Source organism: Tachypleus tridentatus, chromosome 13, assembly GCF_004210375.1.
Source record: "Tachypleus tridentatus isolate NWPU-2018 chromosome 13, ASM421037v1, whole genome shotgun sequence".
In the NCBI taxonomy this organism is placed as follows: domain Eukaryota; kingdom Metazoa; phylum Arthropoda; class Merostomata; order Xiphosura; family Limulidae; genus Tachypleus; species Tachypleus tridentatus.
In genome coordinates this window covers 145,985,351-146,004,942 of record NC_134837.1, presented here as the reverse complement: position 1 = coordinate 146,004,942, position 19,592 = coordinate 145,985,351, and the positions used below count along the sequence as shown (strand labels likewise).

At 29.2% G+C, this 19,592-nt stretch overlaps 1 protein-coding gene across 9 annotated transcripts in view; it reads right to left on the bottom strand.

Moving 5' to 3' along the window:
• The window catches only part of PCID2 (PCI domain-containing protein 2), a 45,186-nt gene extending 25,940 nt beyond the window's left edge, over positions 1–19,246 (bottom strand). For 4 of the 9 annotated variants that reach the window (XM_076482994.1, XM_076482993.1, XM_076482992.1 and 1 more), the window contains exons 1-8: positions 19,163–19,246; positions 18,236–18,277; positions 17,764–17,960; positions 14,892–14,956; positions 9,681–9,778; positions 4,044–4,147; positions 2,540–2,615; positions 542–636 (exon numbers count right to left, since the gene is read on the bottom strand). In XM_076482994.1, coding sequence (XP_076339109.1) covers positions 542–636; positions 2,540–2,615; positions 4,044–4,147; positions 9,681–9,778; positions 14,892–14,956; positions 17,764–17,960; positions 18,236–18,277; positions 19,163–19,198 — 713 coding nt within the window. In that variant the 5' untranslated portion in view covers positions 19,199–19,246. The other 5 variants (XM_076482999.1, XM_076483000.1, XM_076482998.1 and 2 more) reach the window with 4 other exon arrangements.
• Positions 19,247–19,592: the final 346 nt, after the last annotated feature.

Below are 19,592 nucleotides of genomic sequence, written 5' to 3'. Positions count from 1 at the left end.
AACTCATATCTCTCAATAAAATCTTGGATTTTCCATAATGTCTAAAATGCTCTTATGATTATTTTCAAATTAATTCAATTTGTTTTAAAACTGATTTTGAAACTTTTTAGCAAAATTTTAGAATAAATAGTAATATCAAAAAGGTCTTCACACACTGTCTATAGAAAAATCAGAGATTTTATTTTTATAACTGTTATTTTTTTCAGAATTTTGTTAGAAATTACACAATGATCACATACACACAAGTATCTCTAGTATGGAACTTAAAGTAAATCAGTTAGTCAACAGCACTCATTGTCAACTGTTGGCTGATTAAACCACCAAAACAGCCCACAAGTGGTGTTTTTTTTTCATAAAAGGATAATAAACTGTAAAATTTACACTGACCATTAAGCCATGCTTAGCCATGTCATGAATGCCACACTCATGAAATAAAGTTTTAGTAATGTAAGGGTTTTTTGTTTTTTTTTCACTTAGAATCAGTTTTAAAAATCCTTGAATTCTAAACATCACACTAAATGGAAGTTTAAAAATTTCTTACCTGTATGTTACAAGCTGAGAAATACTGAACTGATCCTTTAAGTTGGAACTGTCAATGGCACGAATCAGAGGTTTACAAAGATGAAGTTTGTTTATCTGGAACAGTAATACTTTCAACTACACTCTTATTTTATGAATTAAAAACATTTACATTATTTTTAAGTCTTACAGAAGTATAACTAGTGTTATAATAACTTTTACTGAATTCATTCATTTATTTTTTTAACACCATGATTAAAAACAGCCAAATGATAATTCAAAATTATGATGGCAGAAACAGCCAGATTAACACTTCAATTAAATGCCCCTTTTGTTAAGACTAGTTTTTTAAGTTGTATTTATTTATTTCATAGTTTTAGCTTACTTTAGGGGACTAGACAACCTGGGTGAACCAATATGAGTATGAATTAACTTTGCCAGTTTACTGAATTTTACTGAATATCATGAATTTTAACATAACTGCTTATTTTACAACCCACATATTCATGATCTATATTTAGTAGAATTTCTTTAGCGACTATAAAAATTAATCAAAATTAAACTTGCCATAAGTACATATTTACTCCTATAAATACATTCCTCAACTTATATGCCAAGTATGCAAAATTATTTAAATTCACAACAAAAATAAAATTCATATACTTTTTCTTATTTGATAAATTTATTATTCACTAGTTTTTGTGACAATCCTGTCTATATCAAAGTAAGGTAGGACAAAATACAACAGTATAACAATGGATAGTTTCTATAATCTGACCCATAGGGATAAAACAGAACCTCACAATTGTTGTTCCAGAAAAAGACAGTCTGTTCAATGATATGCAAGAGTAAACTGATTGAAAGCCCATGGGAGTGAGACATACTAATCCCATCTCTTAATTTTGAAGTAAATTACTCACCAAGTATACCCAAATACCTGGAGAGGGGGAAATTCAAATAGGGATAAAGCATAAGATACCTAAGAAACAAAGTCCATAAAGACTAAAGTAAGCCTAATTGAATCCTTAGAAGGGGCATGATAAAGCACTACAAATTTAGGATGTGGAAATAGATGATTCAAGTTTTTGTCAGCCTAAACAGTCTCAGCATGCTCAGGAGGAAGTGTGGTGAGCTCCAGAGATGGAAGTTGACCCAAATAATGTTTAATCTCCCTATAAATAAATGCTGATAAATACCCCACCAAGTTGCCTGCACTTAAGGCCCGTAACAGTTCTTGTCACAGGAGTGACACCCAAAGCGGTAATATGAACTTCAAGAACAATTAAACAAAACAAAAATTACAAATAATAACATGTCTGTAAAAATTGGAATTAAATTAAAGAAACAATCTGAAAGTAATTTAAATGAAAACCTCTTCACAAATATACTAAAGCTGAATGAGGAACTTAGAACAGAAACACATTCAAGCATAAGCAATGCCAAATGAGAAGTGATAGTTTGGTACGAGGTGTATAGGAGGAGTTACATCCATCAGGTGAGGATGTCATGCTCCTATTGGAGAAGTGACACATGATGATTTGTATGAAAATCATATTATTTGATTCCAACAGGGGGCTGTAGAAGGACTGTGTCATATAAAAAAAGTTTGTATACAGAAGACAGCACTGGACAAGATCTTGTTAAGTACTGTATCAGAATTTATGTGCAGGAATTTACCCAAGTAACAAAATTTTGCATGTCAAAACCTTAGGATACCAAGTTATCTGGAACCATGATTATTTGTACAGAATTAAATACGTAGTTTTCTACCATATTAAAAATTTAATAATTCTTATGTGTCATTAAAACAAAAATTCTTCAACTTTATGCTAAGGAATATGGGATTCATCAGTGAAATAAAAAGTTACATACTGAAGCTCTTGGAACATTACATTTATTGAAGCACTGAAAATTTGTAGAAATTCTTTAATTTGTAAAACTGTTATACATGATATGCATAAAATAAACCAAACTTTGATAATATGTACAGAAAAGTTAAAAGAAAATCAGTGTTTCTTACCTTGAAATAAATTTTGAACAACTGGTTTACTAAGTTTAACATACCCCATCGTTTGGAGTCTTCTTGAGATGATCGACTGAAAATGAATTTTGTCTAATTCAAATTTATTAATTTTAGCCACTAACGAATCAGCAAAACATTTTGTAAAATAATTTAACACTAGAAACTATTAGAATTCTTTAACTGAATTACGTCATCAACAGTGCCCTGCCAAGAATTGTGGATTTAATGATATAAATATTAAAATCAGTTTACCCTAAATACATTTGTCTTGTACATCCAACATATTTTTCCCTATACTTGTGATTCAAAAAAGCTAAAATGCATTTTCCATTGATTGATTTTAAATATTTATTTGGTTGATCATATCAATTTAGAACTGATGAAATTTGTGAAAAGTATTAAGCCCAACTTGGTCTATGGTTCTAAACAGCTTGTATGCAAAACATAACCTAACAAAGTTATTATTTTTTGGGTGTTTCTCATATTAATTTCAACATTAAAAGGTTTTTGGAGTTTTTTTCCATTTATATACATTCAGGTTTTACAGAAGTTTGTTTATACACAAACTCTTTCTACAAATGTGCCTAACTATGGTGGTATTTTTATTTGGTGGCTTAAATTTACCTCACCCACCATCCAACCAAGTGTATTGGTTAATAAACTTAAGACTTTCAGCTACTCGGTTAATTTGAATCCACATAAGTTGCAAACTCACCCATAGCACTGCAACAAATAGAAAAGTTAAAATGATGCACTACAAATTTTAACCCAGTTTTTTCTTTTCCTACATAATCATGTCAAGATGGAATATGCCATTATAAATATGTAATTCAGTACAAGTATATTCAATCTTCTTGTGAAAAATTAGCAATAAAGTCTAGATAAGACTAGAGTAAAATGTCCATTATAATTGTGTCCAACATGTTTGAGACATTTTAACATACAGTACATCTAGTAACTTAAAGTCAACAATACAATTTTTAATATCTTCTGTTAAAAAATATAATTAATAATGCAACTGTTTTCAAACAATAAGTCATTTTTATTTATAGGAAAATGAATATTTCCACCTCATCATTGATAAAAGGAATTCTACCTTGCAAATATTCTCACTTTATCATGTGTCTGGAATTGTGATTTATTTACTTTTCATTAATATGTTTTTAATAAATATGCTCACTTGCATATTACCTTAAAATTACTTTTTGACAATATTCAGCTTTAGAGAAATAATGTATAAAAAATAGCAATTAGACAAAATTATATGGTACGGATACTTTTACGTTTACTTAGTAGTTTTAACATTTGAACCTGACCTCAGAGCTTACCTATGTCTATCATCATTGAAAATACAAGTCAGACAACAAAGTAATAATATTTATCTTGTTAACGTAAAACATAAACAGTAAAGTTTGAGTGGATACAAAAAAACCTTATATTAAAACTTTTGGAACAACCTGTGGAACCTGTGAATGATTAGAAACTTAGCTTGGACACTTACTTGTCACTAGCACAAACTCTAAAACAGCCCATTAGTAACTCTGCAGCTTTTTCAAGTGTTTCTCCTGGTTTACCTTTACCTCTTTTTGAAAGTTGTAAGTCTGCCTGTAAACAAAGATTAAGAATGGACATAGATTTGACTTTCTAAAATACCGATAAAGCAAATTTTACTCCACTGTCAAAATTATCAAAACAGAGTTACTGCAAAAATTATTATCACTATTCAGTTTCTTACAATATATTCTATAGCAACTTAACTGTTTCTGACTATATACTTTAACATAACACAGCAGTACTCATACACAAATAATGGAAGTGAACTTTATTACTGAAACTAATTACTGTACATTACTAAAATAAACATTCATACACATCAAAGAGGCTAATACATTCCATGATTTTATTTTTTGAGTTATTTTTTGTGGGACCTCCATCATATGTTTTAAATATATTAATAAAATTAACACTTGACATGCAATTAAGTATGTGTTTTATTTATCATTTCCTTTTCTTAACAAGATTGTCCACTCATCTGAAAAAACACTGAAATTTCTTAATTTAGATTCTTTTATTCTTCCAATTCATATATATGATATTTCTGTCTGCCTTGGTCATAACTTTGTTTAAACTAACCTTGGAAAACATTCCTAGCAGTTTTGACAGTCATTAAGTTATAATACATCACCCAATAAATTACTGTTTTTATGTACACTTTCAAAGATGATTTGTTGATTGAAAAAAAAATCTCTCTCTTTCAGCACTGGCTTGGCCATGAAACACAATAAAGCTTTTCACAGTATTCCAGACAGAGCTTGCTGTCTTTTGTCCACCAGCTCACAGAGTAAATAACAAAGACAGTCTGCTCTAATTTGATAAATAAAGGAGGTGGAAACTAGTTAATTATTTTTCATCAGGATCTCAAATGAACTGCTGTGCCTAAACACTGACTGCCCAATTATTCTGCCTTTTTCTTACAGCAATGTAGACCATTGCTTGTATTTCTTAATACTTGTTAACATTATTTAAAAGTCACTATGTTTTTTGGAAGAGTTGAAAAACATTACTACTATATTAATTTGCTGTTATCATCATTAATAAATTTATTATTATTATTAGTGAACTTGAATGTTTTGAAGGATTAAAAAACTTGAAAACCAAACCTTAATGCATCCAAGCTAGCATTGTTACTATTTAGCCTAGTAGACTTCTTAAAATGGAACAGAGAAGTTTTATTAATAGCACTGTTCATCACCTCAGCATATTTTTGAGGCAAAGCATGGCATTTTTGAGCAGCTTTACTTGTATTATAAATCCTTATTGACTTGACACTAAAACAACTTTGAGCTTCTCTAGTCAATGATCTTAAATGCTCAATCCATTTTTATAATTACTGTGTTTTCCATATATTAAAATGTGTATGTTTGTTTGTTTGTTTTTAATTTCAGGCAAAGTTGCTAAAGGGTTATCTGCATGGGCCATTCCTAATTTAGCAGTGTAAGACTACAGGGAAGACAGCTAGTCATCACCACCCACCACCAACTCTTGGGCTACTCTTTTACCATCAAATAGTAGGAATGACTGTCACATTATAACACCTCCACAGCTGAAAGGGTGAGCATGTTTGGTGCAACAGGAATTCGAACCTACAACCCTCAGATCACAAGTCGAACACCTTAATCCACCTAGCTATGCCTGGCCTAAATGTGAATATATCAGGCATTTTTATATATCAGTTATCTTATGAGACTTTATAGTGACCGTAATATGCGATTTGTTTTTATACAAAAAACAAAACTAAGTTCACAAACGTAATGAAAACAAGAAGCTTGAAACAAAAATTTAATATGAACATATACTGTTAAAAAAAATGTAGGCAACAAATACTCCTTTTCTTTAAATTTATTACTTTCCATTACATTTCACAAAATCCTATAACAAAATTAAATACAGAATTCTATGACCTTCCAAAACCCCAACAAATACTGTAATTCTATATTTATACACAGGTTTCAACCTAATTTCAATTTCAAGTTAATCCAAAATGTACAGTATAATACAACTCGATTTTAAGTTCTTGAAATTTTCTGATTGTTTAGCTTCAGAAGTCAATAAATCAAATTTCTATTAGGAGTAATCTACTATGTTTAGTTACAAAATCTTAATGTGTATATAGAAATAATGAGTGATTAAAAAATAATGTAAAAATTCCAAAATTTGCTAGCCCTAAATTTACTTTCTAGTATATACAGACTTTTTATATTGATGTTTTTTTGAAATATAAAGCAAAATAACTGCACTGCAGATCAAAAATAAACTGATAATATAAATTTTCAACCACTTAGCAATAAATACATACTCCTTTGTGTTTTCCAACTAACTTTTTCAAAGAACAGTAGCCAAGCCCTATTCCGATGATGGAGCATTAAAGTTACTGAAATTCAAATCTCTTTAAATATTTAAAAATATATAAAAGTTATATGTTATTACAGATATAAATAATATAAAACTATGAGTAGAGTAACACTGACACTAAAATTCAAAATACTCTCAATCAAAGGTCATCTTGGAGTAAATAAAAGAAAGATGTTTTAAGAAAAATAGACCCACAATCACAATAAATGTATCACACAGTTCAGATCTATAGACCATGATACAAAACTCTCAGAATGGCATTAGAAAGCAACCTTGATTAAAAAAAACAGACAGTATGAAATACAGACTTGTTGAACCAAAGTAACATTTGCATTATGGATTTTGTATTCTTATTTAGAATTTGTCAATTTAACTTTTATCACATCATTATAAATAACTCAAATTTATTCCTAGCTTCCTTTTTAATGTTTTTGACAAACAGAAAGTTTATGATATGCTATGTACATAATATCTATCCAAACTAAATGAAATTAAAATAACAGTGAAAATGCAAATATCTGGTGTACATTTGAAATAATAAGATATGAAAACAGTTTAACCCATAGACCAAATGTGGTAATAACAGATACATACATGTATACACTATCTAATATATGTACAACCATACCAGTCCATTTATATCATTTACATACACAAGAGGTGATTTTATGGTAGATCAGGCAAGTGCTTGAGCCCTATATAAGTGCAAAACAATAGTGAAATAATTCAGTTTTCTTAATTAGCAGTTACCTTCTTACAAAATAAATGAATTTTATTTGTTTTCAAAAATATCTCCCATCAAAGTCTATCAGGTGATGATCAAAAGGGAATACACCAACCCCTGGTGACTGATTAAGGGAAAAAAATAACATTGAACAGTTTGTGAAACATGACAGATGACAAATGGTGTTTGGAATTTAACTTTCTACAACTGTAACATGCAATAAATAATGCAAACACCATGATGTAGAAACTATTAATTAAGCTAAAAAAAATGTTAATCTTAAATGAAAACAACACTGGAAGACTTGAGTGTTGCTTAGTGCAGTGGTTTCTAACTACACAATTTGTAGTTTTTTTGGTTTTTTTCTGGCCAGTAGAAACATCAATCACAAAGTGAAAAAAAAAGTATAACAATAATAATCTAAAAAAAATATTTATTTTTCAATAAATATTTATGTTAATAAAATCTGTAGCCCATACTCTTAATACCAAAAATTTTTTTAAAGATTTTCCAGATCCATGAAGTAAAAAAAACCACTAACTTACAGTCCAAACTGTGGACATTTGTTTAATGATTTTAAAACAGATGTATGATGCACAAAGTACATTAATTAGTTATTTTATTTCTTTCCCATTTTCAGTATGTTGATCTATAATACCTACCATAAATATGATTCAAATGATAAAATTTGAAATTTTACTAAAACATAAACAATATGATATTGTAAAGTATTAAAGGATTTTGTTTTTTCTTAGTACACAGGAACAGCTTACAACATTACCATTTTAATATTATTGTAAAATGTTAAATTAACTAACTTGGATCCTTACACAGATTATTATCAGTTCTATTTAGAAAAAATTTTATTTTATTCAGAATATTTCATCAGTTTTATCTGCCATCATCAGGTGAGATATAAGAACTGAGGCTGACAGAAATTAATTCTTAAAAATCTGTTAACCTCAGTTTCTGTATCCTATTTGTTTTTATTAATTGTAAATAAAATTAAGTTTTACCATGTACAACTAATAAAAACTTGTAAGAATTTAAAATAAACAGTTATTTTTAACACTTAATTAACTCAGACCTTGTGTGTTTCTACTTAAGCACATAAAACGTTTTGCAACTGACACTTTATTAATGCAATAACTCTAAAATAATATTGAAGGCAAGTTACCTATATGAATTTACCATTTTATACATTAATATTAACAAACAAAGCTTAACATCAACAAAAAGACTTGAAGTCATACATAAGAATCTTCATTACAGCTGAGAAATTAATAATATTTGCTGAAAAGCTAATCAATGTTCCCATTAATCACTTAGTACAGTGCTCCTTAAAACATGGTATGTACAAACAGCAACAAAGTCAGCAGCATGGTATGGTCGTTAATAGGAACAGAAGAGGTGAAAACTAAAGGTTTAGGTTTTCAAGCAACTTTTCTAATAACCTCTAGATAATAACCACAAACTTTCCAGGAATGAAAACTTGTGAATCCTTTTATTAGTTATTCCATAAGATTATCATGTGGTGAGTATTCTAATAATAATTACTGTTGTATGATCTTACTTAAATTTGCAGCAACATTCATTAAGAAATATGTTACAGGTGAAAGATTAGATTGTAACTAGCTTTTATGAAAAAGAGGCAAGAAATATTATAAAAAAACATATTTTGTTCTTCTTGTAGATTTAACACATACTAAAAGAGACACAGAATCACCACAAGTTAGAAAATGCTTGTCTTTGAGAAAATGATTGAGAAATTATAACCCTAAAATGGTCCCAAAAGCTAGGCAGCCAAGTACAACCCTAATTTTTATCTGACACAAAGCCATTTTCATGATCTCATCTTACCAATGGAGAAAAAGCAAAGATATGTGCAGTTATGCTTGTGATATTAACAGAAATAAAATATTTAGAGAAAGCAGGAACCACTAACCCAGACTGCAACATACCATTCTGTGTTGTAGGATGCTTCAAGGTATGCCACAGAGAAACAAATATATAATATTCTTAATTTTTTTAAAAGATATGTCATTTTGTAAAGTCATCTATTAGCACATACAATACACAAGACAAAAGTTGTTCTTTTTTGCATTTGTTTCACACACAATTATGCTCAGTTCAGCAATTAATCATTTTCTGAAAGTTTATATTTTTTTAAATAAAATTTTTATTCATTTTTTATGCTTTTCATATTCATTCATATATTTTTGGAACTGCAATAGAAATACATTTTTTGATTACATTTCTTAGAAAATTGTGACAGGTAAGAAGTTAACAAAATCACATCAAATTGCAAAAGAATATTATTTTCCAGTAAAATTTAATCAAATCAAATAACCCAATTGCAATGAATTCCTTGTGATTTAACTAAAAAACTAAATATTTTCATTTTTCTTTAAGAATACACACACATATATATATACACAAATCCATGTATATACAATTTACAACAGCAAATTAACTAAAAAACAATAATCTGTGAAAACTTACACTTCCTGCAAATATTCTCAGATCCAAACATAATGTATACATGACTGGTAAGGCCCAGTTCTCATCTTTCTGACCCTGAAGAATTTTATTAAGGGCTTTGAGAATGGTTAAGGAACTTGCACAATATACTGGCTGACTAAAACACTTTAACCTTTTCTTTACTTGGCTACTATCATAAAACCTTAATTTAAATAATTAACTTATCAGAATATCTGATTTAACCATTAACTCGTACATTTAAAATTACCCAGAAAGGTATTTAGAAATTAAAATACATTTGGATGTGATAAAAGCTTAGAATAAAAGGATTTGTATATGTAATTTCCCATCATCTAAAACAGATTTCTCTCTGGTAGCTCAGAAAACAAGCTGGAACACTTACAATGCTAAAAATCAGTTTTTGGTACCTAAAGTGCAACCTCACACTTAATGAACAAACCATATCAGTTTATTTTTCTCATTGAGAAAAATTAATTTAATGTTTGCCGATCTTGAAAAATCAGTAGGTGAGGAAAATATTATATGAAACAATACACGAAGTATGATAGCTATAGTTCTAGTATGCTTCAGGTATGCTCCTTTGACCCTCAAATATGCAAATGAACCTAATGTGAACTAATTTTTAATAAACATTATATGACCCAGGATATCAGTTTATTGGTTATAAAAACATCAAGTCATTCCAGTATCATCTGTTTCATCATATAAATTGTATACAAAATTCAACTGCAAAAAGAAAAGACATTAATTTAGCCTACTTTTCGGAGTATTAGGAACACTTTTAGCCTCAAGCTTCAAAACTGGTTGAACTTTTTTTCCCCCTAGAAACGTATATAAATATATGCTATGAGTCCTCGCAGCAACCTTATTACATATAGATGTGGGAGTGAATGTAATGTATTTTCAAAAGCATAAAAAGCAGTTGTTTCTTATGTGGAGCTTATGAATGAAACTGAAGATTATAATAATAAAAATATCCAGAAAATGGAAGGAGCTCAAAACAGTCCTGAAAATATTATGACATTGAGCAATATAGCTCTGATTTGTTGCAGGTACATTGAACAAAATAATGAATATGATAAAGACAGAAGAGAAAATATATCTCCTGTACTATGGAAACATTTTAAAGTTTCTTTCGATAGAAAAAGATAAACAAATAATCTACAAAGTGAACACATTTAGCTGATCATGAAGATTGACTTTCTGGAGTAATAAAAGAAGACAAGAATTACATTATTTTGCATTTCAGCTTTGAGAAAAACAAGACCTCTTTTTATAGTCCCTGATAATTGTTTGAAAAATGTCACAAGACGCTTGAGGGATTCTTATGTCTCACAGTCAAAAACATAATGCAATTTGATAAAAGCACAAGAAAACTTTACATAATTCAAAAAAAGGTACTGTTGGCTTTATTGTGCACATCTTTACCTACAAGTTGAATCTCAGGGTTGTGTAATATTCAAAATAAGGCAGTTCAGAAGCTCCCAGAGATGTTTTATTCAATAATGATTGATAGTGAACTGGTTCCACTATTAGAACTGTCACTCAATGCAAAAAGCATCTGTTGGAAAGTGGTGTGAAGTTCATTGAATCTCCTATGAATATTTAAATGTTGCCATAAATCATAAAGACTGTAAATCTTGATGGTAAGGAAAAACAAGCATTATGATTTACTTGAAAAACATACTGCAGTATATAGATTAGAGCTACCTCATTGAATGTTCAAAAAGATTGGATTATATAGGTTATTCATCAATTATAAAAACTGCAAAACCATTGACAGAGTACATATGAAAGCAAAAACAGTTGTCAATGCACTAGGTATTTTTCTTCTTCTGTACAATAACTTAGCTCTATTTGATGGAGTACATGGGTCTATTTGAAACCCTAAGATGATACAAATGCTGGAAATGTCTTTGAAAAACTAAGTGCTTTCTGAAGATAACATGTTGCCAGTCATAACATTCATATCACTCAACAATATAAAGAGAATACAACAAGCTCAGGTATGGGTTCAAGTTGTGTTAACTGCCTTTTGAAAAGCTTGAATATTTAAAGACCCTAACAGAAGAAAAACATCATAACTTAATGAACAATTTCAGGTGTAAGTTCAAGTAATGAGCCAATGCCTTTGAATCAAATCACTGATGTACAGTTTATTCAATTCTAAAGCTCTAAATGCATTCGATTATAAAATAAAATTCACGTCAATTTATTTTGGGGAGAAGACTATCAATCATTATGGTAAAAAAGACTTGTCTTAGCATGGCACCAAAGAGTATACATACAACAATGCATATACAGGTAGTTTTCAAGCAAGCTATTATGGTCATGTTTTATTCAGAGATTCTAAGCACAAATGGATGCTTTCCATATTTAAATACATACTTTCTCAAGTGCAAGATAATGGAAATAACCTTAACAATGTTATGAAAGAAAGGGATCTTGGTATTCTGGCTCATCAGTCTCTAAAGTCATCCAAGCAGTGCTGTTACTAGTGGTGGGGCAAATAGGAGTTTAGGTTGTATCTATAGAAATACTGAATACATGTCTAAAGAGACTATAATTCATTGCACAGATCACTGGTTGGGCCACATTTGGAATATTACATTCAGTCTTGGGCTCCTTACCTAAGGAAAGATGTTAAATTGTTGGAAAAGTATCAAAGAAGGATTTACCAGAATGGTGCCTGGAATGAAGGGGTTGTCATATGAAATGAGATTGGGATCCTTAAAATTGTTTTCTCTTGAAAAAAGAAGAATTAAAGAGGACATAATTATTAAAGTGTTTAAAATTCTAAAAAGAATTTATATGTTTATGCGTCAACATTTTCATAGTCAACAGCAAGAATTATAGAACTGGAAAACACAAGTATAGATTTATCCAAGAGTTTGGGGAGGATCCATATGAAGTGTTTAAGACTGTAAAGGTAATTGATAGTGTTAATGCATTACTTTTTATCATATTGAACAGTGAAAATAGGAGTACTATAGAACACAAGTATACATTTTGGCAGGGTAGGAGTCATCTTTAGTTAAGACAGTTTTATTTTTCTAGCAGTTGACCTTTGAATGGCTGCTTTCAGATGATAAGTATATGAATGATAAGAACCAGCTTTAAGATTTTTTTTTTATTTTTAATTTACTTATTAATAGTTTTACTTTAGTTTAGAATATGTTGTTCCAAAATTTTAACTGAAGGAAAATAATCCACATCATGGGATCTGTGAATATGAGCAATAACCTTTTATCCCCTCTAGAACCGATCTATGCATTTAGCACAAATGGAGAGCTAAAGAACACAGTTTTCCCATACTTAATGTGGATCAAATCAGAAGTCATTGAGCTAGATATTTTGCACAAAGTGGACTTTGAATTTTTTGAGTGTTCCAAAGAACTAACAACCCATCTTTTCAACAAATAACACTGAGGTATATGAATATTCAAATGTAGTTTTGAAGATAATTGATACGGGAGACAGTGTGTCTGTATATGAAAGAAACAAAAATGAACCTGTTGGTGAAATATAAATGGAAGACCATGAAATAACGTCTGAGCACAGTGATATCCTCATTGATGAAGATGTACAACCTGAATAAGACAATGATGTTAAAGCTTAAGAATCAGTGATCAAAGTAGTAAACAAATATGAAGTAATAACTGAAAATAAATTTACAGGGAGTATTACTGATTGTACCTTTATTAGCAGTCAAATGAATGGTTAAGTTTCACAGAAAAGTGAAGCATATATCAGGGTAGAATACTCTTTCTTTAGACTGTTTTGCTCAGGAGGCGAGGGATAAAAATACGTCCATTGCATGTATATGTTGGCCTCAAGACATCATGATATTTTGATGTGCAGTACCCAATATGTGATTGATCTGATTGATCCAGGTGGTCTTTCTTGATCAGCATGTCTTCTAATGCAAGTGGTAACATGCCAACATCATATTCTGTTGAACGACAATATTTCAGAATACATGACAAAACCTTACAAAACTGGTTGAGCTCTGAGGTCAGCAGATGGTCAAGTCCATCAGCAGAATACTGATACTGTGATACTTTGCAAATGTATAAACAAGGTCTTGAAAATAGGTATAGCAAAATGATTATTGGTAGAATTGGGGAGAAGCTGATTCAAAGATATCTGGATTTATTTCACATTCTTTCCAAAATTAAACTTTGATAGCTAAGTACTGGAAGACTAATAATATGTTGAGTAAATGAAGAAATGGGTTTGCAAACTAATATTTGGATATTACCATGTGCTTACTTGTTAAATACCAAGGAAACTTCAAGACAACTGCATTGTTGAAGGTTTTCAAATTTTCCAAATGATAAACAGATTAAGGCAAAAATGACTGTGTTCTCTTATAGCAAAGCCACATTGGGCTATCTGCTGAGTCTACTGAGGGTAATCGAACCCCTCATTTTAGTGTTGTAAACCTGATGATTTACCACTGTACCAGCAGGAGACTGATGACTGTGATGAAGTAAAACTTAAAAAGCACTGGAAAAATTTGTACAGAATGATATCAGTCAATACAATAATTCTACCTCTAAGCAATTCTAATTTTGATTAATTGGTTATTTTCATGACATTTTTATTGACTTGATTGTAATTTTGACTGTTGAATAGTTACGTTAGAAAACAGTAACAACTGCAAACATTAGTTGATTATTTTATGACATTAATTAATCTATTCATAATTCTGATTAATTGATTATTTTTACATGACACTAATTGATATAATAAATGCTCATGAGTAATTTATTATACTTATTACTTGAATTAATTGCCCAACTTTAATTTTGTATAGCCTTCATCTCTTCATATTTCAATCAACTTTATAACACTAAAATATTTCTATGCTTAATATTCTCACATTTGTATGAAGGTCAAGTGATAATGTAAACAAAATAAACATGGCTAAAGCAAATTAATTTAAAATCAAATATTTTTTGCCAAACATTCATTACAGTCTAAGTAAATAAACTCAGTGTTAAAGTATATTATTCTTATACATATTTTGTATAATCCAACCACTTTTTTTAAGGAAGGGTTGACATGAAAGTAACATTATGATGCAAAGAATGCTTACAAATTTTCTAACATGAAATATTTTCCAACAAGATAAAAAAAAAGATAAATTCCAAATGAACAATACCAAAATAACTCTTAATAATATAAGATAGTATATTTAAGGATATTGCACAATGGCTGACTGATGTTTGTAGGCTTCAATGAAATCATGGTTGTTGACTGCTGAAATACACCTGGAAAACATTAGAACAATATTCAAATGTTTAGTTTCAGCCTTCTTAAAATTGTTTAAAGAAAAGTTTTAGTGTTCATTTTGATTTCAAAGTCTATTTAATGAAATTGCAATATTTCATATTTCATACTTCCCAGGCAGAGCCACAAAATACAGTTATATTTCAACATTTTAAAATAATTTTCATCCATTGTTTTAACTTTGCCACTGATGACTGTCATTAAAACAAGGTAATGCAAATAACCATCTGTAAACAATATAATTTATACTGTTTTAACTTCACAGGGAAGAAATGTTGACTTTACAGCTACAGTCCTTCAACATCATTACTTGCATGCCATGAAAAAATATCTTTGAATCTATTTGTTCTCTTTGTAAAATAAAATTTAATTACTTGTCCCTTTAATAATTTTATCTCTCTGAAGTCAACATATATAAATATATTTTTGCAAATTGATTTTAGTGACATAGAGTTTACAAAAACTGTATATTAACTTTCCTTTTACCACCAAGTTAAAAAAAAAAGAAGCAAAATATGATATTTGTATGTATTGCTGATCAAAAAGTTATAAATTTGTATTCATTCAATTATAACTTTATTAACATTTACCTTATTTATTTTTGCTATGTTTTTACGAACTGAAGTAATAATGTAACCCAATCAAAATCTCATAAATCTTACACACTGATAATTACTTATCTTTAACACCATTTCCCAATATACTACATATCACTGTGCTTACAAGTGTTAATTACTTCTTGAAGTACAAAAATATTTCTACAGCATTCAAAAGTAAATAATATAAAAGAATTTACAACCAGTAACAAAAATGCCATGAGAAACAGGTCTCTAATTATCTGAGAAATATTTTTAAAAATCACTTTATTCAACCTTGAAGTGAGGTCTTGCATTCAGCTCCTGAAAAACTTGTGACTCTTGAAATTTTTATCGTGCATTATTGGCAGACAGTTTACAAAATTTTCAAGCTTCACTCATTCTTTTGATGATTTTTAAAGTTCATTATCCTGTGAGTAAACCAATTTTCAAATCCACTCATACCCAGCCAATTTTTACCAATCTAAGAAAGATTGCTGGGCAATATTTTGGACCCTAAATTTAAATGTTCTGAAACAAATTCCATAGTTTAAGTGCTTCAATAGTTATCTTTATAACCACAAACATATTTTTTTCAAATACAAACCTACCACAGTAATGAGGTATCAGCTTATTCACAGTATGAAAAGAAAAGAAATCAGTTTGACCAATATATAATCAAATGAACATCCTGAATGAGTTTGTACTCATTTCTCACAGATTTCTTTTTTAGGGTTTATGTAATAAAAGAGAAAATTCCATCTTTAGACCCACAAAAGAGAAGTAAAGATTTCAATTGTAAACAATATAAATGTACTTCATCAACAAATAAAGGTATTTATGCAAGTCTCACTGTGATAATGAAAAAACAAAAAGCAACCACACTCTTAACAATATGTAAGGCTTATTAAAGTTACATATGAAAATCCTGTACTAAAGTAACCTTGAAGTACTAGACAAAGTGAAAAAAAAATATATACACAACTCTAGGACTATTCCAAAACTTGAAAGACAGCACAAAATCATAAGCTATTTAACAAAATAGTTTACCCATCCCTGGTAAAAATGTACAAAATGTTTGTACATTTGTTTGTAAAAATGTTTACAAACTAAAAAATAAAGGGTTAAAAAAACAACAATGAACCAATGCTTGTGAAGTAGTATAATACCTGTACTTAATACAGTTAAGACTACTTCTATTCAAAATTCATAAAAATTATTGACACTACAAAAACAGTCCGTGTGAATATACCTGTTCCTGCATAGAGAATTGAAACATTGCACAGACTAATTATCTTTTTTATTGAAATTTCAAAAATTTAGATAATAAATATACAAGATATATGCAAATATTTTACCTATTTTACTATTTATAATCAAACACCAACTATATAAAACCTGGTAAAAAATAAAATATTATATTTACTTTAACTCTTCACAATATAAATTTATAATGTATATATATATAGATCTAACAGTCACAGGTGCAATGAAAGCTGAAAAGTTTAAAAGGTGATGAAAGTAATGCATACAAAAGCCCTTAGCATTAAAAAGTACCACAGGTTTCTCATACTTACTTAACCCCTAAATGAATAACTAAATAAGAGACACTGGACTTACAATAGTTTGCAAAAATAGAGCACAAGAAAAAATAAAAGAAACATATTCATTCTAATAGCCTAAAAAGAAAAAAAAATATAAACACAAAAAATCTTAGTCCTATACGAAAGGAACACAAAAGGAATGAAAGAAAATTTTGAGTAAGTGACATATTTAATAATCTGGTCTTTCTTTAAAATGTTTTAACTCAGCCATAAAAGTCAGAAGTGGGAGTTCTTTTCAGAAGCATCAGTCATTATAGACTAATAAGTTAATATGGCAGGTAGATTCAACCAGAGGCAACTCAAAGATATACATCATTCATTTTATCCAGAGATCTTCCCTTAGCTGTTTCATCAAAACCTGACAGCTCAAAATGGACTTGCAAAGTTATAATGTGGTGTAAGAAGTAATAAAAAAAAAAACTTAACCCTTCAAGATTGTACAAAAATACGTAAAGTTTACCAAAACTATATTTCCAAGAATATTTATATGACAATTTAAATTGTTTCTCTCTCTCTCTTTTTTTTTTTAATTATCAAAAAAGATTTAATAAAAAAACACTTGTGATTGACACATACTGTTTATGAAAAAAATGAGTAATCTCAAATTACCTACAAATATTTAAAATTTCTGCAAAACAGTTTTGAAAATCAATATATATATAAATTAAAAGCAGTACTGCATACTTTAGGTGACCAACGACCACATCATCCCATGGAGGACAAATTACTCTCTGAACAACTGGTTCTGGATCATGTAGTTGTAATCTTGGGCTGGCAATATGGGGATGGCTACATGACAGCAATTCCTATTTTAGAATAAGTAAATACTCTGCTAAATAATGAAGACAGAAATGCTTATGAAAATTATGTTACATTTAGTTTTCACTAAAAATAAAAACACATTTCAGCATCATACAATTTCTTAAGGTACTAAATGTAGTAGTTATTTTTAACTCTTTAAAAAATATAGTCTTCAAATTTGCAAAGCTACTACTTTTTATTAACAACAGAATTTTCATTTACATTTACTTTATTCATTCACTATATTAAATTACTTTTAGAAAAAACTTAAGTTACTCACGGCTGCCATATTTCCTCTTGCTGATTGGATTGCTTCATCAAACTGTATCAATTAAAATACAAAGTAATTATATCCAAATACTAAATTAAAAATTTAAAGTAAATTATAAATTTAACTTTAATTATTTGAATTTAACTAATACAATTCTTTCACCTCTATTATACATAAATGAATTATGTCTTGAAATTAATCAAAGCTTGATGCCATTTCAGTGTCTACTGTGAAAAAGCATGGAAATTTCTTATTCCAATAATAACACTTGTTCTGAAACTTCTGACTGATATTAATGCTTGGCCAGAATTTTAATTGTGTGTAAGGAAGTTAATAATGCTTTTGTTGTTGATTATAACTTACATATAAATTCGTAAAAATGAAAGTACGAAAGAACTTGAATATCGACTTCCTCAATCAAGCCTACAGAATTTTAGAATAGTATCATTTCAACATCAACACTTCAGTAGTTACATTTATGTAACAAAGTAGTTAACAAACTTTGTTATTATGTTATATTCAATTACGCACGTATTATAAATTTTCTTTCTTTTCTTCTGAGAAATATGGCCGATGTAAGCCCATTTACACTTGAAGAGCATTTTGTGACAAGTACGTGGGTACGAGTGCAAGAATACTAGTGACATCCTGGATACATAAGATACATGGATGGGTAGGGACTTACGGGCCACCCTGTAGTTTATCACTGAAGTCTGCATTACTAATAACGTTACTTACTGCTATGCTGTTCTTGAAATTTACATTACGCTTTATTAACACCTTTTCCCTTTAAATGGTTTGGTAACTACAGTGTACTGTTTAGTTAACAAAGTAAGCGCAGTTTCCAAATAATACAATAGGATTTTAATGTTTCAAAAATTCAATACTACTAATTATATATCGATGGATTTGTAATAAAAATTATACTAAACACACCTGATGCAAATACTGATTTACACTGAAATGTGCCATGTTTTAAGTAGCGCCCTCTGTTAATTGTTAACTGAAAAGTTCACATCTTATTGAATTAACTTTCTGTATGGATTTTTATCCAAAAAATAAATTTGCCACTTTTTCGTAAAATCTAAATTTTAATAAAGCTTCAAATTAGTGTGAGATTATTAGTTTAATAGGGTTTTAAAAATTTATTGAAAAAGTAAACTTTTCAGGCGTCATTAGTAAACACTTTTATTACATTTAAGTACGAAATATACCCTCAATTTATACAACATTCCTTCCAAGCTTGGCTACATGCCCCTCATTAATACAGCGGTATATCTAAGGACTTACAACGCTAGAAAGCGAATTTCGATACCCGTGATGAGCAGAGTACAGATAGTCCATTGTGTATCTTTGTACTTAATTT